General features: G+C 47.3%; 1 protein-coding gene across 2 annotated transcripts in view; it reads left to right on the plus strand.

Annotated features, from left to right (window-relative positions):
* The window catches only part of LOC144932715 (dynein axonemal heavy chain 5-like), a 95011-nt gene that overhangs the window by 63833 nt on the left and 8330 nt on the right, over positions 1-22848 (plus strand). For both annotated transcript variants that reach the window (XM_078857085.1, XM_078857095.1), the window contains exons 43-69: positions 139-333; positions 570-704; positions 1404-1593; positions 2158-2375; positions 2642-2953; positions 3264-3353; positions 3530-3766; positions 4229-4396; positions 5575-5781; positions 6003-6332; positions 6605-6811; positions 7932-8174; positions 8656-8810; positions 8979-9643; positions 10903-11183; positions 11624-11839; positions 13143-13310; positions 14307-14525; positions 14947-15123; positions 16072-16263; positions 16568-16723; positions 18515-18697; positions 19221-19391; positions 19884-20262; positions 21594-21865; positions 22085-22249; positions 22356-22623. In XM_078857085.1, coding sequence (XP_078713211.1) covers positions 139-333; positions 570-704; positions 1404-1593; positions 2158-2375; positions 2642-2953; positions 3264-3353; positions 3530-3766; positions 4229-4396; positions 5575-5781; positions 6003-6332; positions 6605-6811; positions 7932-8174; positions 8656-8810; positions 8979-9643; positions 10903-11183; positions 11624-11839; positions 13143-13310; positions 14307-14525; positions 14947-15123; positions 16072-16263; positions 16568-16723; positions 18515-18697; positions 19221-19391; positions 19884-20262; positions 21594-21865; positions 22085-22249; positions 22356-22623 — 6199 coding nt within the window. The remainder of the gene's footprint in view (positions 1-138; positions 334-569; positions 705-1403; positions 1594-2157; positions 2376-2641; positions 2954-3263; positions 3354-3529; positions 3767-4228; positions 4397-5574; positions 5782-6002; positions 6333-6604; positions 6812-7931; positions 8175-8655; positions 8811-8978; positions 9644-10902; positions 11184-11623; positions 11840-13142; positions 13311-14306; positions 14526-14946; positions 15124-16071; positions 16264-16567; positions 16724-18514; positions 18698-19220; positions 19392-19883; positions 20263-21593; positions 21866-22084; positions 22250-22355; positions 22624-22848) is intronic.

A 22848-nucleotide genomic window follows, 5' to 3' on the forward strand; every position in this document is an offset into this window, starting at 1 on the left:
ATATATTGTAATGAAGCTCTGCATCCCAAAATCAGAGATCATTCAACCTGCTCCAGAGAAGCAAAGATGCATCAAAGTGTGTTCTACATCCCGTCTCATCGCGAATTGCCCATCACAATTGTTGCTGCTTGCGGGTAGAATCCCGGCTACGCGGGGCGGCAGGAGCTCCCGGAAAATCTCAAGATCCAGTTCCGGACGGTGGCCATGATGGTGCCGGACCGTGCCATCATCATGCGTGTGAAGCTGGCGAGCGCTGGCTTTCGGGATAACCAGATTCTCAGCCGCAAGTTTTACACTCTATACAAGCTGTGCGAGGAGCAGCTCTCCAAGCAGGTACGAGCGAACAGGCTCGCCTGTCCTCCATGCCTGTCATTTGAGCCACGGAAGCAGACCATCGGCTTTAAAAAAAATCTCGTATTTGTCAGAGCAAAGCATGTTTGCATATCGTGTCTCCAAGGTTTGGGCAACCCTTTAACCAATACGGCCGGTTTTTAATCTGGTAAAGCCCTAATAGCAAAACAATAAATTGCCGTGACATTTCTGCTGCTGTTGCTTGCGGCGTCGGTCAGGTTCACTACGACTTTGGGCTGAGGAATATCTTGTCGGTACTGCGCACGCTTGGCGCTGTGAAGCGCTCCAACCCCGAGGAGCCCGAGAAGACAGTGGTCATGCGCGTGCTGCGTGACATGAACCTCTCTAAGCTGGTGAGCAGCCCACCCCGCCTTCGGTACACGCATTAAAAACCAGCAACCGCACTGCGATGGTTGATCTGACAGGAATTTAGCCATTGTGTACGTGTGTTTGTGACAGTGTCTTGCTGGTACACCAAAGTACCTGTATGATGCAGCATAGAAAGTAGGTTTATATACCGAAAAACTATACAACTATTTAAACTATCAACTTTTTTATTTTACCAGGTAAGGCTCACTGAGCTATGTAGCTCTTTTTCAGAAGCGACCTAGCCATAAATGAAAGCTCAACGAAGTGGCTTATCACGTGTAAATTTGTACCAGCCAAACACTAAATGCATGTTTCTAAATATAGAGGTGAAAACCCAGAGGAGTCGGAGAAAAATATTTGCGACCACGGGGAAAAAATGCAAACTCCACATCTACAGGCATCATGCTTGGGTTCGAACCACAACCTCCTATTTGACTGGCATATGGATGTTATTGCTTTACTTATGTGGGTTATCTTTGGGCTGTATTTTTAATGTGGCAAATAAAAAAAAGCATCAGCCAAATGTCCTTAACAGGTCCAATGTGAAAAAAGAGTTTTGAAGAACCAGTGAGGCTTTGCTGAAGAACCAGGATCATTATTCATATTATCATTATTGGTGTCAACACGTAGGAGTAGACAAATTATAATTCCTGCCGATCAAGCGTTATGTTGTGTACTGTTAGGTGGACGAGGACGAGCCACTCTTCATGAGCCTCATAAACGACCTGTTTCCGGGCATCACGCTGGACAAGGCGGGGTATCCGGAGCTGGAGGAGGCCATCCTGGCGCAGACCAAGGCAGCAGGGCTGGTGCATCACCCGCCCTGGGTGCTCAAGATCATCCAGCTCTACGAGACGCAGCGCGTGCGGCACGGTGGGTGTCGCCGATGGTACCGCCATCCCTCTCTCGCTGCGGTTCCCATTCAAGAATCAGTTCTTTTTCGTTTAGTTGTTCATCTCGATTGTATTTTTTTATTTTTCTCTCTCATGTGTTCGTGTTTTTTTTTCACTTCATTAGCCTCAAAGTAACATCATATAATTGGCATAAATGGTAAATCGTAATTTTTTTTTATGATGGACTATTCGTTTATGTTACATTTAATTTGATGCTCCGTTGCTGTGTGTACACTTTGTGGTTGTGTGTTTGGTGACACACACCACAGGGTAGCTCGGACTAATATCTAGGGGTTTAATGATTCGCCCAAACCCTCTCGAGTCATTTAATTGTTGCGATTGAGTTCATATTCTATTCAAGACTTTATTATTTTTATTACACTGGGGTGAAGCTAATGGGCCCTATTGACTTCATAGGACACGTGAACCTATTACACACCATACATACATACGTAAGCGTAAGAATCGCTTTTAAATCTATGCATTGTTACGCACCTACTCTGCTACGCTGACGACATGCCTGTGCGCGTGGTACGGTGGGCAGGCATGATGGCACTGGGGCCAAGCGGTGCCGGCAAGACGTGTTGCATCCACATGCTCATGAAGGCAATGACGGACTGCGGGGAGCCACACCGCGAGATGCGCATGAACCCCAAGGCCATCACGGCGCCGCAGATGTTCGGCACGCTCGACGTCGCCACCAACGACTGGACGGACGGCATCTTCTCCACGCTTTGGAGGAAGACGCTCAAGGCCAAGAAGGTGAATGCTTGAATTTGGAAATGTTCTGGTCTCATACTCGATTCCGGATATGGGAAAATCATGAATCGAGCAGTGGGCGGGGTTGGCAGATGAGTAGGCAGGGCCTGTGAGCAAGAGACAGAACCAACGTCACAAAGAGCCGTGTGGTCCAGGCTGATGGAGGGAGCAACTGCCATCTCATCGTGTAACCCGGTTGATCCTCCGAGAAATCTGTAAGCTTTACCCCTAGCTTCTCTACATCCATGCTCACCGTTATGGTTTTGCAGGGCGAACACATCTGGATCTTGCTGGATGGGCCCGTGGACGCAATTTGGATCGAGAATCTCAATTCTGTGCTGGACGACAACAAGACACTGACGCTGGCCAACGGGGACCGCATCCCCATGGCACCCAACTGCAAGGTGGTGTTCGAGCCGCACAACATCGACAATGCGTCGCCCGCCACCGTCTCGCGCAACGGCATGGTGTTCATGAGCTCGTCCGTGCTCGATTGGAGGCCCATAGTGCAGGCCTGGCTGCAGGGCCTACCAACAGAGCAGGCCCAGGTGCTGTGGAACACCATGGACAGCATTTTCCAGGTGCGTTTCATTGCACGACGCCAGGGCCTATTGTCAGGATACGTTAACATTGATGATTGGGATTTGACTTGTATTCATGTGAGTTAACGACACAGTATTAGAGGATACAGAGCAAACGTTGCAGAGGTCACAATGTTATAGCTCTCCGATGTGTTTTCTGATTGTACCACTTTGAAAATCCAGAAGAACCACACGGCATACAATCCAAAAACATATTGGAGAGCTGTACAGAACTACTGAAAACAATCTATGCTGGAATTACAAAGTTGGATGCAGAGCCATAGATTTAATTTTGATTTCTTTGTTTTAGGATCTTATTAACTTTGTGTTCACTGCTGTCAACCCGAAAATGGATATCTTGGAATGCATGTACATCAAGCAAGCCATCGAGCTCCTGAAGGTAAGAAATTCTGCCTTCACTTTTGACATGAGGAGTCATATTAGTCACCATGTGTGCTACCCGGGAAATATTGAGTAAGAAATTCAGCGCTCCCGACACTAAGACAACAGTACATGCTCGCTGTCTCTTCCGAACCCGGCTGCATGGCGCATGCCCACGCGCTCGGATGCACGCAGGGCCTCCTCCCCGAGGCGGACGAGCGGCGCCTGGAGCACTCGCACCTGCAGCGGCTGCTGGTGTTCGCCCTCATGTGGTCGGTGGGGGCGCTGCTCGAGCTGGAGGACCGCGCACGCATGGAGGCCTTCCTGCGCGCACACCCAGCGCGCCTTGACCTGCCAGGCTCCGCGCATGACGACTCGATGTTCGAGTACGTGGTCGGCGATAGCGGAGGCTGGGAGCACTGGAACACGCGCGTGAGTAGCAGTGCCGTCCTAGATTTGAAGCCGTCGCCGGCTTGCCAACCTCGCCCGTCTAATGTACAGACTCGATAATATTAGTCTGGAAGGCGAATAGGCCGAATGTTTTATTTGTATGTGGAGACAGAACGGAGGTTTGTTCATATACAATATTACCGATTTAAGCGGTAGGCTACCGATGTTAGCAAAATCCATTGTTGTACTATGTATCTATGCTTTAATATCGATGCTCCCCACCTTCACCAACCCGTACTGACCAGTGTATTTAATTTCGGATAAACATCCCCACAAACCACATAGTACAGAGAGGCCCTCATCCAACATTACATTGACAAAGCATTGTACGTGTACATATAAGTGACCAGATTGATTTTGTGCTTTTTATGACATACCAAGAGTTTTCACTAAAGATAGCATATGTGCGTGTGCATGCGTGCAAATGGCGGTTGGTGCGAGCAGGTGCCGGAGTTTGCGTACCCCCGGGACACAGTGCCCGAGTACTCGGCCATCCTGGTTCCCAACGTGGACAACGTCCGCACGGACTTCCTCATGCAGTGCATCATGAAGCAGGAGAAGGCTGTGCTGCTCATTGGAGAGCAGGGCACCGCCAAGACCGTAATGATCAAGGTGCCCGTGCAGCTCGTAAAGAGGCAAAACCCATCCAACGAACCACCCCGACCATAAACCTACCATTAGAATCCCATCAGTACACTCCTTCCTCAAGATACGTAATCTTTTATTCATTTACATCCAGTCGACAGGATAACAGACTTGTGCCACCAAACCCAGCTGCAAATTATGTCACATGTTCTTCAGTGTCCCATTTATTTACCAGACATGGCATGCCTTAGTAATACCCTATAGCATAATTGAGTAGATTTAGATTTGTTGACATTTTCAAATGAAGACAATTGGTTATTTAAAAATAGTTAATTTCTGACTCGGCATTGCAGCTGCCAATCACTTCAACATCCTGCAATGTAAAAAAAAATACTATTTATTAGTGCGTAGCCTTTTGAGCCATGTCACTGACAGATTCATTATTTCGAGCTCATTAAGATAATACAACTTGATACTGAGATGTAATATCAAGCAAACTATTAAGTTCTTTATTTAGAATCTGATGAAAGTCCAATAAGATTCAGTATCAAGTAATTGATCTATTTGTTTATTTGAGACCCTGTGATGGCCTATTGACTACAATGGAAAGCAGGAATCAGCCACATGTATAAGCTGGAGCGAATCCAAAAAGGGCCAGTATCCTTTCTTAAATGCATCTGGCTACATTGATGCTAAATTTGATATGAGGGAGTTGATTATTGATAGCAGATAGGTCTGGCTGCTCCTGATCCAACTCTCAGCCATATCAGGATCCTTGTTTTGAGCCTTTTGATTGGAAACATAATTAAAATAAACGCATTGTTTGGCATGTGTGCTTCATATATAACAATGTGCATTTCCACTTGTCTGATTATCTATTACCAAACTTATTTGGAAATAATGCAGTCAAATCGAAGCCCCATGGGATAGATATTGGAAGAGAAGAGTTTTTTGTGTTAACACAGTGCCAGTTGAGAGCGCTACACCTTCAAGTGACACTGATATTTATCATAATAATTAATCACCATTGTTTACTCACTGATAGATGAAGGCCCTCCCCACACTGGGAATCAATCTTAGGTTGGCGGGTTGAAGGGTGCAGAGCACTACATGTTGTGCCACCACTCCACCCACCCCCGTGTATTAACAAAACCGGACCGCATTCATTGCATCCGACCCCCTTGTGTGCTAACAAACTCGTGCAGGGCTACATGAACAAGTACGACGCAGAGCTGCACCTCACCAAGAGCCTCAACTTCTCGTCGGCCACAACGCCCAACATGTTCCAGCGCACGGTGGAGAGCTACGTGGACAAGCGCATGGGCACCACGTACGGCCCGCCCGCCGGCCGCAAGATGACCATCTTCATCGATGACATCAATATGCCCATCATCAACGAGTGGGGAGACCAGGTGAAGGCTCGGCTGGTGATGGGAGGCATCTGTCGGAGTGCTGACGAACAGACCGGATTATTTTTGCTGGCGTTGGATCCACATTATGTAAAATGTAATTGATCGTGTATTTTAACAATCACCAGAGTTTCCTAAGGATCAAATGATCATTGAGAGGCCAGTGACGTGAAATTTGGGCTCGGCTGACAGATAAGTAAATTAATTTGTTTCTCACGCCGTAGATCACAAACGAGATCGTGCGGCAGCTGATGGAAAACAATGGCTTCTACAACCTGGAGAAACCTGGAGAGTTCACGACGATCGTGGACGTGCAGTTCGTGGCCGCCATGATCCACCCGGGGGGTGGCCGCAATGATATTCCACAACGCCTCAAGCGGCAATTCTGCATCTTCAACTGCACGCTGCCCTCCAATGCCTCCATCGACAAGATCTTCCGCACCTTTGCAGAGGGACACTTCTGCCCCGAGCGCGGCTTTCCCGAGGAGGTGAACCAGCTGGCGGCAGCACTCGTCCCCACCACGCGCCGCTTGTGGCAGGCCACCAAGGTCAAGGTGAGACAGACGGTCGACAGGCAGGGGTCACATGGACCAGTGGCAGTCTTTAGCGCTTTTAAGTTCACAATGGGGAAACAAAAGGCACTCCCCGACCTGGTCAATCCTCAAGCCATAACGTGGTTGCACAAATATCTTTAAATATAACATTTTTTTAAGGGCCCTTTGCACATTCCTTACAATAAGATCCGTGCACTCTCAAAATGACCAACTGAAAATTAAACAAAAATTGAGCCGAAGCTGCTCTTTGTTACACTCCCTGCGTCTGACAGATGCTGCCGACGCCGGCCAAGTTCCACTACATCTTCAACCTGCGGGACCTGAGCCGCATCTGGCAGGGGATGCTGGTGGTGAACAGCGAGGTGTGCCGCTCATCCGATCTGCTGCTGGCGCTCTTCGGCCACGAGTGCGTGCGCGTCATCGCCGACCGCTTCACGGCGCAGCAGGACAATGACTGGTTCAACGGCACCATGAGCAAGGTGCGTTGAATCGGGCATGGAAATATAAATTGATTTTTTTCTGATTTTTGCAAAATATATGCAAATTGTTTATATGCTGTTGTTTAATTGTGCTGATGGAGTGGACGAAACCTTCCAAAACGAGACTGAATAATAAAGAAACAGGATAGTAAAATTAAACAAACATCGTAGGAAAAATAGATAACATGACTTTAACTAACATGCGTTTGGCTTCAGAAGTACAGGAGAACCTTGCCTAACGCAGCTTTATTGAATGCGTATTTCGCCTCTACAGTACATGGTTTACCTTATGAGATTTGTTTTCCAGAACACAGGGGTGATGTTTTGGCTATTTCCAGTTTAACGCTGCTAATATTTTCGTTTCCACCTCGAAAGGCATTGCGCATATTTTCACATTGCCGCTTGCATCTAGCCTTCCAGTTTTTGAGGATGTTAGTCATATGGATGCCTTGATGGTGAATTATTAACATTCAAGTGACACTGTTTTTGGGAGAGTGTTGGGCGTGAGTGCCTTGATGCGGGAAAAGTATATAGATATGGAGGTTTTGTGTAAAGGGGAAATAAAAAAAATAGAGAGTGCACACACAAGAAATGAAGGGTTACTCAGCATCCTTTAGTACAATAATAATGGCAGAAATAATGTATAATAATTTTTCCCATAAGGTATATTATTTGTCGAACACGGTTTTTCAAATGCCCAACATGGCATTTTACAGGAACATAACCCTCACGTTTGGTGAAGTCTGCCTGTAATTGAATTAGCAATATAGAAGCTTTCTGTGAAAAATGAATTTGTACATTTGCAAATAGTTATTTTTGCTATAATTTGTGTATCCCAAGTTTTGGACAACCCATTTATCAATTTAGTTGGTTTTCAATGTGGTAATTTTCTAATAGCAACACAACTTTATACTAAAGTTTAGTTAATGTTGGATCCTGTTTACGAGAAATACAGTGCCTCCCCATTATAGACTGATGAATGGAGCCTATTCATAAACTATTTTGACCTGAGCTGAATTTTTTTCAAATGAATTCTTCTCAAATGGAATGGGAATCCCGCTGGGTGGGGTGGGACGGAGCGAATTGGACAATGGTCACGCCGTTCTCCTCCCGGCGGCAGATCATGTTGGACGACCACGGCACGGCAGCGGCCGCGTCGATGGAGGCCGAGGTGTACTTTGTGGACTTCATGCGCGACGCCCCGGAGCCGACAGGCGAGGAGCCCGATGACGCCGACCTGGAGGCACCCAAGGTGTACGAGCCGATCCCGTCGTTCCCGCAGCTCGCCGAGCGCTTGCAGGCGTTCCTGGTGCAGTACAACGAGAGCGTCCGCGGAGCCAACATGGACCTCGTCTTCTTCGCGGTGGGTGACGCGTGGAACCAATGTTTTTAATTTGCGAGTGGTTTAACCATAGGGTACGTTCCGTCTGCATTACGATGGACGTTGTTAAAGGTCCTAGGTTGATGTGTGTCGTTGTCATGTCCCAAATTTGCACAAATAGAAAAATTACTCTGAAATTAGCAGGACCGTCCTGAAGAAGTCTCGAGACTCAGGCTCTCGTGGGTAAACACGTCTATTCATAAATAATAATATATTTAGCCAAATGACTTGACAACCTTTTAAGCAGTCATCGGTGACTAAGTTGAGACGGTCAGCTCACTACACTTAAGAACGTGACATGCATACATTCCAGATGTGTGTGTTATGAACCAATGTTGCATGTTACAAGAGCAAAATACATTGAGTGTGAACCTATACGAAATATTTCTGCAAACAAATTATCCCAAAACGGTATAAAAGTGAGGGCACTCCATAAAATCCATTTGAATGTGTTTTTCTGAAGGACGCCATGGTGCACTTGATAAAGATCTCGCGCATCATCCGCACGCCGCGCGGAAACGCCCTGCTGGTTGGGGTTGGCGGGTCGGGCAAGCAGAGCCTGACACGCCTTGCGTCCTTCATCGCTGGCTACTCTAGCTTCCAAATCACACTCTCCAGGTGAGGTCACAGATCACAGCTTTGAGATGACACCCCAATCATCAACAGTGCATAATGGAGGGGACAATCTTTTTTTACAATTTGTATAAGCGTTGTTTAGACAATTGCTTCAACAAAATGCCATGTCATCGACTGTTCTACCATTTGTTTTTTTTCCTACATCTCTAGGACCTACAACATGAGCAACCTCATGGAGGACCTGAAGCAACTGTACCGCAAGACGGGTCAGCAGGGCAAGGGCGTCACGTTCATCTTCACGGACAACGAGATCAAGGACGAGGCCTTCCTGGAGTACATGAACAATGTTCTGGCCTCAGGCGAGGTCTCCAACCTCTTCGCCCGCGACGAGATCGACGAGATCACACAGGAGCTCATTCCGGTGCTGAAGAAGGAGCACCCACGGCGGCCGCCCACCAACGAAAACCTCTACGACTACTTCCTGTCGCGCGTGCGTGCCAACCTGCACGTCGTGTTGTGCTTCTCTCCCGTCGGCGAGAAGTTCCGTGCGCGCGCCCTCAAGTTCCCGGCGCTCATCTCAGGCTGCACAATGGACTGGTTCCAGAGCTGGCCGCGTGATGCACTCACGGCCGTCGCAGGCCACTTCCTGGCCGAGTACCGTGTGGAATGCACGCCCGAGGTGAAGCGCGGCGTGGTGGATGCCATGGCCGTTTTCCAGGACATGGTAGCAGAGCGCTGCGTCGAGTATTTTGAGCGCTTCCGCCGGCAGACGTACGTGACGCCCAAGTCGTACCTGTCATTTATCGGCGGCTACAAGAGCATCTACTCGGAGAAGCTGAGCAATGTGTCCCTGCTGTCGGAGCGCATGCGCACAGGCAAGGGCATAACGCATGCAGCAGATGCTTGATTTAGAGTGGCCTTAGGTCGTCCTTGTCCGGAGCAATAACACAGATCGATGGGGTTCATTGTCATGGAATACTTTCACTGATGTTTTTGGAAATAATTGGTAGTAGGCTTTATCCATTTTCTGTTAAATTTCGCATCACACATAATAAGATGTGAAATACTTGGTCAAATAATGATGGGAACCATCTATTTAGAAGCATTTAGCACAAGACGTAAAGTCACATAAAACGTTAGGCTGACCCTGCCTTATGAGTGAAATCAATCAACTTTCAGGTTGTAATTTATAGGAGGGCCCAAATTCTAAAATGTAGATATTTTCTACGTTTCTAGTTAATAGAATAAGCTTAATCACATTTGTTCCAAATACAGTAGATTGACTAAGGGCCCTACATACATAAATATCATTGTTAAATGTGGACTAATGTGCCTGTACATATGTCACTTTTAAAAAATGAGCCAATACAAATGGGATGGTAATAATGAGGCTAAAGAAAAACTCATTCTTGAAACGAATTTTAATCATGGAAATTTGTCGAATCGCTGTGGTGGGGGGGTGTTAATCATTGCTTGTCTGCTTCACTTCACCGAATGTTCTAGATTATAAGTTTTCGTGACTGAAAGGATCCATACTTTTGGTTCTTTCGGTAAAGTCACGTAGGTAAAGAAAATAAAGAATAAAAGATACAAAATAAAAAAATAACAAAAATAAATCACGACATTCCGATTGCAACACAAGCAATCATCATCAGGTGTGACAACCACAGCAATAATTTTTTTGACTCCGGCTTCTCTCCCACTTCAGTACAATTTCTTGCTGTGGTTGTCACACCTGATGATGATTGCTTGTGTTGCAATCGGAATGTCGTGATTTAATTTGTTTTAATTCTTTATTTTCTTTACCTACGTGACTTTACCGAAAGAACCAAGAGTATATTCACCGAATGTGTTAGTGACACCGAGAGATCAGCGCACGCGAGCATAACACTCATAGCCAACTCCCAATTGTGCCTGTCGCTGGCTTGAGCACATCCACTTCTGAGAGTGTGATTGTTAGTTCCAGATAGTTGTTTTTCATGTGCCTCAGATGTCCTCTAGTCCTTGTTCCACTGATGTTGCCCAAAAGATTTTTGCGAAGTAAAATAACCTTCGCTTTTGGACGATGTCTGTTTTTATTGGTTAACTCTAACCCTAACCTTGGAATGCCCTCCCTATATCCTACCTCGCGCAGGCCTTTCCAAGCTGCAGGAGGCCGAGAAGTCAGTGAGCCAGCTGTCACGCGAGCTCGAGGTGAAGGAGAAGGAGCTGGCGGTGGCGTCACGCCGTGCCGACGAGGTGCTCTGCGAGGTCACCTCAAAGGCGCAGGCAGCCGAGTCCGTGAAGCAGCAGGTACAAAAGGTGAAGGACAAGGCCCAGGCCATTGTGGACGAGATTGCCGCCGACAAGGCCGTGGCTGAGACGAAGCTGGAGGCTGCCAAGCCCGCTCTAGAGGAGGCCGAGGCTGCCCTGCAGGTACGCGATCTTACGCTCACAGCGCAATAGCAGATGAACCATACTGTATACTGTGAATACTGTGGAATTTATCGCGGTGACATGGCCAAGAGGGAGGGGATTTGCCGCTTGTTGCACAGGTTCTTGGTTTGCATCCGGCCGGCTACCTTGGTTAATACTGCGGGTGCGTTTAACGTAAAATACCCACCGTCTGTTTCACAGTGGACATGAAAGATCCCTTGACATAATTTGAGGAAGAGTAGGCCTTTGTGTGCCAGCATGATGGTCTAAATTGACCAAATTAGAAAAATTACGAGCAAACTACTTCTTTTGGAAAACACAAAGCAACATTGCCCCCTACTGCAAAACTTAGCAGTGTGACTTTCCTGGGTAAAAAAGCATAATAAGTATAACTGTTGCTCTGATTCCACTGACGAATCCTTGCGCTGCCATGCCTGCAGACCATCAAGCCTGCAGACATTGGCACGGTGCGCAAGCTGACTAAGCCTCCACATCTCATCATGCGCATCATGGACTGCGTGCTGCTGCTGTTCCGCCGCCGGGTGGACACTGTGACGCCTGAACCCGAGCGACCATGCATGCGGCCCTCCTGGAGTGAGGCCCAGAAGCTCATGAACTTCTCCGGATTCCTCAACTCATTGCTTACCTTCTCTAAGGTACGAGGGCTTCTCATCAATGAGTCACACCAATCTGGAACTGGGTGACAAGGTAACCAGGATTTGGACCATCACAAACTCGGCTGGGCTTAAAGTACCGTATTTTCCCGCATATAACCCGCAAACACATATACCCCGCAAAAACAGCGTTTTGTGTAAAACAAATTTCGGATAGCCCGCACCTCCATATACCCCACATGCATTCATATCTTTAACGTCGTTACCGCAGCTTAATTCCATCATATTTATACAAGTTTACATTTGTAATACATTCCACTATCAATTGTTAACATTAAAATCATAACGTGCACAAAGAAAAAAAAAATAACAACCGAAAACGAGTGAACTTAAAACAGTAAATAAGTAACAAAAGTAGAATATCCAATAAATAAGTAACACATAACTGGTAGATAAGTAAGTAAGCGTACTGTTAGGCTTACCAGCATTCGACCTCATCATACATGTATGGCTTTCTCCTATTGTCTGCAATTATCCACGGATAAGATGAGTAAACTGAAAATTTTGCTATTTATTCTTGTTTTCTCCACATACCCATGGATGCATGATCTGGAAGTGATCTCCCAGAAGTACTAAATGTTATTCTATTGCCAACACATATATTTGAAATAGAAGAATGACCCAAAAGTTGCAGCAAATACTTTCTATTATTCATGCTTAACTACGGATAATGACTCACTGGAAAAGGTCTCCAGGAACCTCCAAAATCATCACATTATATGCGGCTTTCTGCAGATAAGAGGACTGCCCTGGAAGTGGTGTCAAACTCGTCATATTAACATGGTATATCTGCAGATAGCTGCACGGATAAGAGCATTATATTTGTACGGATAAGATCCGTCAGTAATGCCTCCCACCCCCACATCACCACATATAAGATAAGGTCACTAAATCACATTGGGGTCCCGTGGGGCCTGGTCACTAGCCAGGACTGGCACTCACCTAATTTTACTGTGAATGGTTTTCAAAAGTAATTTGTCCAAGCAAAGTTCATGACAGAAATGTATTTTAATTAGTTATAGATTCATGATTGTGCACTGTTTTTTATTTGTTTTGTAATGCGGTTGTTTTCCCATGATGTCCACACTATTTGCTTCTTTTTGCTCGGATTTATATTTGCTTCATTGTTGTACATTATTTTATGTTATTGCATTTGTCATTTTGGTGATCTGGGTTACTCTTGCAAATGAGACTAATCCTGATCTCTTAAGTCCTCGCCTGGTTAATCAAAATAAACTCGATTCTATTAACTTTCAGCGTGTGCGGCTGTGCGGTGGGTTTGTAGGACACCATCAACGAGGAGATGGTGGATCTGCTGATGCCGTATATGGATATGGAGGACTATAACTTGGAGACGGCCAGGAATGTGTGCGGGAACGTCGCGGGCTTGTGCTCCTGGACCAAGGCCATGGTCACCTTCTTTGGCATCAACAAGGAGGTGCTGCCGCTGAAGGTGAGGGGTTTCATCTCAAGTCGCTGCTTGGTATCCTCTTCCAGCATGGTGACATGAATAGGAGACCACAACCGGTGGAGGTCGTTAGCCGAAATTCCACAATCGTGCCAAGTGAACCCATCGTCTGTCGAGTTCTGATTGTACTTGGTTGTTTTTTTTATAGGAATTGTTTTGAAAATGTTTAGATAATTTAAACATTTGAGAATATGCCTACTATTATTTACTCATGTAGGTGCTGCCAAGACTTACAAATGTCCATATTTACACAAGTACGTAAACCTTACATTATTCATATCCATGTACTATTTACATTAATAATAGTACATGTTCTGTTTATTAAAACTCAGCAGAAGCGGTTTCCTTACTTTTAACTCTTCTTCGCACCCAACTAATTTACTCCAAATCCTCCTCTCCTTTTTCTAACAGCTCTCAAGAAAATTAGAAGGTTCATCTTATAAACCAGGAGTGGGCAACATGTTCCCTACTGAGATGCCAAATAAGACTTCCAAATACCTTTGGCGGCGGACCACGCATGAACACACACACCTCCTTTCACTTCTGTCACTGTAAGAAACCAAAGTGCAGTGACAGGAGTGACTGGGGGTGTCCTAAAATGTATTTTTCCAGGTAGAAAATATTCCCCTCTAGTATCCAATTAGCCCAGCTAACATGCTTGCACTAATTGATAAATATTGTTTGCAGGCCATTTTTAAGTGGTATGCCTCATGTAGCCACGGGCATCTGTGAAAAAAGAGCTTCATAGCTCATCGGATTTTTCCAGGATAAATAACTATTCTGCTTCTGAAATGAATTTGCACGCCGATATGTTTTTGTTTTAATAATCGTATTTGTTTTATCTGTCAACAATCAGTTTCTCTCATTGTCCCCCCCCTAACACTTTCTTCTTTGTCACATACCGACACCTCTGCCGGATGACATCCCCTCCTTCGAACACCACCCATGCTCTCGTCGTTCTTCCCGCATCGCACCGCGCAGGCCAACCTGATTATCCAAGAGTCACGGCTGGCGGTGGCGCAGGGAGAGCTGGATCGCGCGCAGGCGCAGCTGGACGAGAAGCAGCGTGAGCTGGACGCGGTGCAGGCCATGTACGACACAGCGGTGCGCGAGAAGCAGATCCTGGTGGACGACGCCGAGGCCTGCCGCCGCAAGATGAACAATGCCACGGCGCTAATCGATGGCCTCGGCGGGGAGAAGGCGAGCACTGCACCGCTAACGTACAACCTCGTCACAATCGTCATTGTATTTGTCATCGTTGTCAGCTATGTATTTTATTGCGAATTATTACGTACTTGGTCGTCATCAATATTGTAATCGTCATTGTCGTCGTTGTCAAAAGCATCGTTAATGATGATTTAAAGGCCAAGTCCAAGACATTTCTTCTCTGCTTATCGCTGGCTCTTCTCTATGAGAAGTCCTCAATCTTCAATCATATCTTGCTACACTGTGGCCGCTCTATCTTTGTGCATTCATTGGTGAGTGGGCTGAGATCATAACCTCACTACATTTGAGACCTTATTTTATTCAAAGGTAGCTGCTAGCTCAATCGATCTGACCAATGAGTCTCCCGGCCATCTATATGGAGATGTTTACCACTATCCCCTTGCTCGGCAAGCAGATTCGCTGGACAGAGGCGAGCAAGCGCTTCCAGGACCAAACGACCCGACTGGTAGGGGACGTGCTGCTGGCCACAGGCTTCCTGTCCTACTCGGGGCCCTTCAACCAGGAGTTCCGCAACCAACTGCTACAGCTGTGGCGTCGCGAGATGAACGTGCGCAACATCCCCTACACCAGCGTGAGTGTCCTTCCTGTCTCTTCTTGCCGTTGTCACAGGTACCATTTGTATCAATCCAATGCCCGTTGAGGGCCTCCCAACTCTATATGTTGGTGAGAGTCAATTGACTGTACTTTAGCCACGCTGGTCAGTGCATGTTGGTGAAGGTGGGCAGCACTGAGCTGGCACGGTTGATATCCTGGATTCGAATCCAGGCAGTCATCTGTGATTAACCCATCTCGATGATCTTAGGCCAGTCAGCACTGACTACACAGAAACCATCTGGACTTAGTTTACAAAATTCCATCTCTGAGGATTGAATATCAGTTTAGCTGTCACGTGACAAACATTACTCTCGGTCGCAGAGAATGTGGGATTGGAGGTAATTTGAAGGGATCTCCGATATAGCCCTGTGATCCATAATAGAGGTTTTCTTTTGTGGTTAGATTGCGTAAATATATAAATGTGTCGTTATTATCCGCCACCACCCGAGACAGCCAACTAGTAAGGGTTGTCACGTAAACAGAACATGCCACAACATTTACAATCTGAGTATGACGTTTTGCCAGTAATTACAACTAGTTTTATCAGGTGACAGCCAGATTTGTGGAGCAGTCCACCTGTTTCGTTCCTTATATAGAGGCGTTGATGTGGTGACCACACTTCTGCGCTCTTGCGCAAAGTGGGAGGGGATTAATGAGTCGATGTACATTATGCCTGCGCATTATGCGAGACCTTTGATCTTGTCCTTCCTGTCCATTGTGTGTTTTAAAATAGCCGTTTCCGTGGGCCATTCTCTCAAGATAAGGATTGCGCTGCTCTGCAAGAGATGCAAATTTTTGTGTCATGACATGACTAATAGCACAATTGGGACAGAACTGGGGAAAATAATTGTAAAAATGTCAAGAAAAATATTGTCTTCGCCGTACTGTTGTGCTGGCACACTTGCCCCCCCCCCCTCCACCGCAGGACCTTAACCTGATCTCCATGCTGGTGGACAATGCGACGATCGGTGAGTGGAACCTGCAGGGGCTGCCCAACGACGAGCTGTCCGTGCAAAACGGCATCATCGTGGCCAAGGCTTCGCGTTACCCGCTCCTCATCGACCCTCAGGGCCAGGGCAAGATCTGGATCCGTAACCGAGAGAAGGACAACCTGCAGGTGCCTCGCTCTCACACACAGCAGAGCCAACTCAATATTTTACAGCCCTTTTGTCAGTCCACTGTTGGATGAGGGCCTTTCTACACCATGCAGGTCCTGTGGGTTATTTGACTATGCTTTACCACACTGGTCAGTGGGGGTTGGTTCAAGTTCAGCCCTGTGAGCCATTCGGCTCTTGAATCGGGTGCAACTGCAACAAACAAAAAAACTAAAACATGAACAATGGCGGGGAGAGTAGAAGTGGGAGCACACAGAACAAATAGAGCTGAGCGTTGAAGGAGACTGACCGTGCGCACAACTGCAGGTGACATCGCTGAATCACAAGTATTTCCGCTCGCACCTGGAGGACAGCCTGTCGCTGGGCCGCCCCCTACTCATCGAAGATGTGGGTGAGGAGCTGGACCCCGCGCTTGACAACGTCCTCGAGAAGAACTTCATCAAGTCCGGCACCACCTTCAAGGCAAGCAGGCGACACCGGTGCCACCACCAACACCACCCACCCACATTCACACACCACCAACGGCAACCCCCGCACATTCACACACCTTCTATATACATACACACACAAAGAGAGTCACTCATATTGACCCTTGCAAGTTAACACACACCCTAACTAATAGCAATACTTGCCATTCGCCACTAAGTGATGGCGACGTCCCCACGGCGCTTGTGACAGGTCAGGTGCACTTTGAGGCCACGTTAAGTGTGGAAGGCTCACTGACAGGAGGTCACGGGACAGACCCAGGTGCCATGGTTTGGCTGAGTGAGATGAATGGTAGATTCACCAGCTTGTACCCCCTACTCTGCCAACTTGCTGAATTTTAGCTGCCTGGCGCTCCGCTCGTTGTTTCGAGCGTCGCTCCTCTGCCCTCAGTTGTTGTTGGATGGCGACTGCCTCCAACTGTACAGTAGCATTCTTCACGAGCCTCTTCCACAGAGGCCGATCTTGACACTGCTGGTACCAGTCTTCGGCAGGTCCACTTAGCTCCATGTCCTCCCGTACCGCATCAGTCCATTTATTCTCCAGCCCATGTTGTGCCCGTTTAGCCCCCTCTATGCAGCCAAACAGAAGCTGATTGGGCATGCGGTGGCTGGGCATGCGGGCTACATGACTCAGCCAACGCAGCCTTGCCTCTCACACCCCCTCTCACCTCGTCTCACACACCCCCTCTCACACACTCGCTCAATGCTGTTTTCCCTCTGCGGAAACATCATCGTGAAGGAATAGGAACTGTTCTGAAACGTGATGGAACACGTGTTTGGTACTGTGAGAAGTGATGGTATGGCGTACCCTCGTATATCGACCCATTTGGACCACTATATAGGGAAAATTAAATACATATGAAGTGAAAATACTGGCATTGGGTAGCCCTGGCTTATTTCCAAAGTTATATGGCGGTACATCCTTTATTCTTATGATTATAAGATTCTCCATGAAGTAAGATGCATCCAAAACGTTTACCCAGTGTCATTAATGTTGTATCTCTCACACACACGTATGTATGTTTAACTTCTTTCGCACCGTACGTAACCAACCGTGTTAATACACACACCGGATTGTACAATGCACCCCCAACTTTTACTTTAAATTATAGGGAAAAAAAGTGTTGTATTATCCAGAGAATACACAACCGTGAAATATGGGAATTTGTTGAAGCATTATAATATATTTTTGTTAGTTCATATAACATCATCCTTTTTAATTGAATGGAAGTATGGTTCGCTGAAAATTGCGAAAGGGACGAGTACACCACAGAGAAACAAAAGCAACAAGATCAAGTATACGGGCATAACCACAACATGAACTCGGCAGCACGACAGGAAACACTTGAACTTCTTACATCAGAGAAAGCCCAGGGAATGAGTACACAGGTGTCCAAAGCACCAACCCTGGCGGATCTCCCGGCTTTACACAGCAGCATAGAGTGCACTCCCAGGAGGTAGATATAACAGATGTCTCCTCCCAGCACCACTGTTCTGCCACAGCAGCAGAACAGATGGCTCCTCCCAGCACCACTGTTCTGCGACAGCAGCAGAACAGATGGAACCCCTTAGCACCTCATAGCTGCTGAGTGACCCCCCCAACCAATGAATGACCTACCCTGATGAATAGACAGCCATAATAATTGCATCGTATATAGTACTTGAGATGTATAGTCAGTAGCTTATCAATGCAGCATATTGAGTGACTTTTAAGAGAGACAGTGGGGCAGGAGCGGCTCACCCTGCTTGGTCTGCTCTCGGCTCACAGGTGAAGGTGGGCGACAAGGAGGTGGATGTCATGAAGGGCTTCAGCCTCTACATCACGACCAAACTGGCCAACCCGGCATACACGCCCGAGGTCAGCGCCAAAACGTCCATCATCGACTTCACCGTCACCATGAAGGGCCTGGAGGACCAACTGCTGGGCCGTGTCATCCTCACCGAGAAGCAGGTCCGATGCTCACCGCAAACCAGGGGTTCACACCGGGGGTCAGCCAGGGATGAAACCTTGGGGCTGTCTTCATTGTCATTGTCGTCATCATCATGAACAACCTGATCATCATCATCATTATCAGGATCATTGTCATCGTGGACGTCATTGTTATCACGATTGTAATTGTAATCGTAAATGTTCTTAATGTTGTCATCATCGGTTTGATAATCACTTGTCGTATAAAGTGGATGCACCACGTAAGTTTCAAAATGCTGAAATGACAGATAGCAGTGATTTGCACCATTAAATAGAAATTATGTAAAAACTAAATATTTTAAATGAAAGATCATCTACTACTGGATGAAGACTTCCCCTAGCCATCGCCAACCATTACGGTCCTGGAGTGCAACAAAAAAAAGTTAAAGAATTTTAAATAATCACAAGATAATAAATGTATCAATATGAGCGCAAAACATATATGAAATCTGAAGCATAATATCCAGCGCTATAAAGTTGTACCTGCCGCTCGCTTCGATGGCAGGAGCTGGAGAGCGAGCGCGTGACACTGATGGAGGAGGTGACGGCCAACAAGCGCAAGATGCAGGAGCTTGAGGACAACCTCCTGTTCCGCCTCACGAGCACCCAGGGCTCCCTGGTGGAGGACGAGTCCCTTATTGTGGTCCTGCGTGTCACCAAGGCCACGTCTGATGAGGTGAGGTTCATCGAACGAGCACTATCCAACAACAACTGCCACTCACCACTGAGTCGACCTAGCGGAGGTCCACAACCCTTTCTGATATCTCTCGCCACTGATGATGTTAGCCGTGTCCGAAATTCAAATTCAAGTTGCTGGGTTCCAAGAACAGTAAGCTAACCACTGCATCACCGCTGCTCACGTATGCTTCCATGCATACACAACAACAACGGCTGCCATTCACCACTCGGTGGTGGTGACATCACCACATCGCTTGTGCCAGCCCAGGTGGAATTTGAGGCCACGTGAATTGTCGGAGGCTTGCTGAAAGGAGGTCACGGGACACACTCACGTGTTATGAGTTGACTAAGTTAACTGGCAGATGTGCCACCATGTGTCATCTTGCTGCCTGGCATTCAATTCACTGTTGTGAGTGTTGCTCCCCCGCCCTCCGTTGCTGCGCACGTGCACACATCCATGCATATCCTCCATCCCGTATGCATGCCACAGGTGAGCGAAAAGCTGAACATAGCAGCTGAGACAGAGCTGAAGATCAATGCGGCACGTGAGGAGTTCCGCCCAGTGGCGAACCGTGGCAGCATCCTATACTTCCTCATCGTGGAAATGAGCCTCGTGAACGCCATGTACCAGACATCGCTGCGCCAGTTCCTCGGCCTCTTCGACCTGTCAGTGGAGACCGCGGCGCGATCGCCCATCCCCACGAAGCGCATCGCGTCCATCATCGAGACGCTGACGTTCGAGGTGTACCGCTACACGGCGCGCGGCCTCTACGAGAGCCACAAGTTCCTCTTCACGCTGCTGCTCACGCTCAAGGTGGACCGGCAGGCCAAGCGCATCTCACACGAGGAGTTCCAGACGCTCATCAAGGGTGTGTAGAGCCTTGTTGCCTCAGCAAATCCATTGCAGATTGATGTTGTTGCGTGTCTGACTTATTCAGGATGAGAATGTGTTTCCTTATTTTACTTATTTTTCATCCCAGGGCTTGAGTGAAGAGCCAGATCGTGGCTCGAATTTGTATATTAAGAGCTTTACGTCTCCCCCTTTTTACGTCTTTTCGCAAATACCTCGTCACTTTATTAATACTACAACCCGATTTGCGTCGCCTCAACCCACACTTACGTCGCTGACAGCATCCGTCCTTTCTCGTATCCGTCACCTCAGCCTTTGCCTCCACCTACCCTGTAAATTGCTTTGATTTACGTCGTTTTCGATATTCGTCGCAGCTTTCAGGAATGCATCCCCGACATAAACTGAGGTATCGCTGTATACATTTTCTATGGTTAATCTTTCATGAGATACATTTAATTGAAAAAGACATCGAGTTTGACTTTTTTTACATTACAGTCAGTGAGTTATCTGTTAATGAGCGTGACTTAGTTTCACGCACATCTCAGTGGCAGATGATTTTAGACAGATTTTAGACTTTTACTCTCTCGCCTTACCACTACTAATGTAATTTACTTTGGAACTTGACTTGATGTCAACCCCTACATTCTTTCCACTGCCAAACCTACACAGACCTTAGGTTCATAACTACATATTTTATATTGACATGATGGACTATTGTATCGTAAAACTAACAGCTTGCTTCCTGCCCAGCCCCATACACATGCAAGGATACATGACATAATACGTATACATATCTTCTGTGTTCCATTTTTAAAAGGCCTACTCAAACCCACATACCATTTTCCAATTCACATTTTTATAATATAAGACTGTACATCACTGAAGGAGGCCATTTGTCTGAAATGTCAAAATCTTCTGTCTTATCTGATGATGAGGCCAAGAAGGTTGAAACTGGTGCAAATGTTTCTTGCTTAAGAATATGCTGCTACACAATATTGGTTTGGAAATCCAATTGGCCGATGGAATAAATTAACTATTATTCATATGTGGAGACACAGAACGGAGTTCTCCTTATATGTGCTGTTATCCATAATGTCCGTAACAAGTTTGTATAGCTGCCTTTCAGGAGATCACAGCCTCTCGCGTGAATATCGTACAGGTGAAATTTAGAATTTGAGTAGGGAATGTCAGCGCCACGTTGCAACAACAATATTTGCGTGGACATGTGATCTGGCAGTGCAAGGGGGTCCAGGGGTTTTGGTTTGAGGGGCCGCTATACCATTGTTGTGTATATATGGTGCATTGTATGTATATTGAACTTCTTTTGCACCGTGCGTTGATAATTTACAGGTGGTGCGGCGTTGGACCTAAACGCCGTGGAGCCCAAGGCCAAGAAGTGGATCCTGGACATGACGTGGCTCAACTTGGTGCAGTTGTCGCGCTTGCCTAACTTCAGCCAGCTGCTGGCGCAGGTATCGAACCACGAGCGCGCATGGCACGCCTGGTTCGACACGGAGGCCCCCGAGGAGAACCCGCTGCCCGATGGCTACGCCACGTCGCTCGACACGTTTGGCAAGCTGTTGCTTATCCGCAGCTGGTGCCCCGACCGAGTGATCGCGCAGGTGAGAGCATGGAGGGCGTATCCAGCAGAGACATCTGTTTTAAAACATGAGACGTTCGTGCGTGGGATTTCCTCCTTTAGTTGAACTTTAAATTCAAGGATGTCTCATCAATGCCTGTTGATACTTGCTGTATTTCACTTCCTATTCTGCCCTATTCTGCCCTAATTTAGTTTGTTATAGTTATTTTAAATATATTTATTTTCTGGACACTCGCTGCAGGCACGTCACTACATCTCGGAGTCGATGGGGGTGCGCTATGCCGAGGGGGTTATCCTGGATATGGATACCATGTGGGCGGAGAGCGACTGTCACACACCGATGATCTGCTTCCTGTCCATGGGCTCCGACCCTACAGAGAACATTGAGCGTCTTGCCAAAACTAAGGCAGGAGCAGCACATCTCACTCACATACCACTCACAGCGCACCCGCCACTTCTATCTATCTATTGCTCACCTACCTCAAAATTAACGCTGTGCGGTCGTGGTGCAGGGCGTACCGTGTCGCGCCATCTCCATGGGTCAGGGCCAGGAGGTGCACGCCCGCCGCCTGCTGGCGCAGTGCATGCAGGAGGGCGGCTGGCTCCTCCTGCAGAATTGCCACCTGGGCCTGGATTTCATGGACGAGCTCCTAGAGAGCGTAACGACGGCCGAGGGAACCCACGCTGCCTTCCGAACGTGGCTGACCACCGAGGGCCACCCGCGCTTCCCCATCAACCTGCTGCAGTCCTCCATCAAGTTCACCAACGAGCCACCGCAAGGTGCGCCCCACTCCCCCTCCCCCCACAATGTCTGACCCACCTCCCCCAGGCGCTGCCCAACCACTTGCCACACATCCCCTGCCTACCCTCCAAAGGCAAAAAAATACTGACAGCGTACATGGAAATCCAATGTTCAGTTCTGTTCCTTCCACTTGTTATTCACTCGTGTCTAAATTTCAAAGGTGTGAATGTATCCAAAGGGGCCATTCGTGATTTAAAAGAGAG

Source organism: Lampetra fluviatilis, chromosome 1 (genome assembly GCF_964198595.1).
Source record: "Lampetra fluviatilis chromosome 1, kcLamFluv1.1, whole genome shotgun sequence".
Taxonomy (NCBI): Eukaryota; Metazoa; Chordata; class Hyperoartia; order Petromyzontiformes; family Petromyzontidae; genus Lampetra; species Lampetra fluviatilis.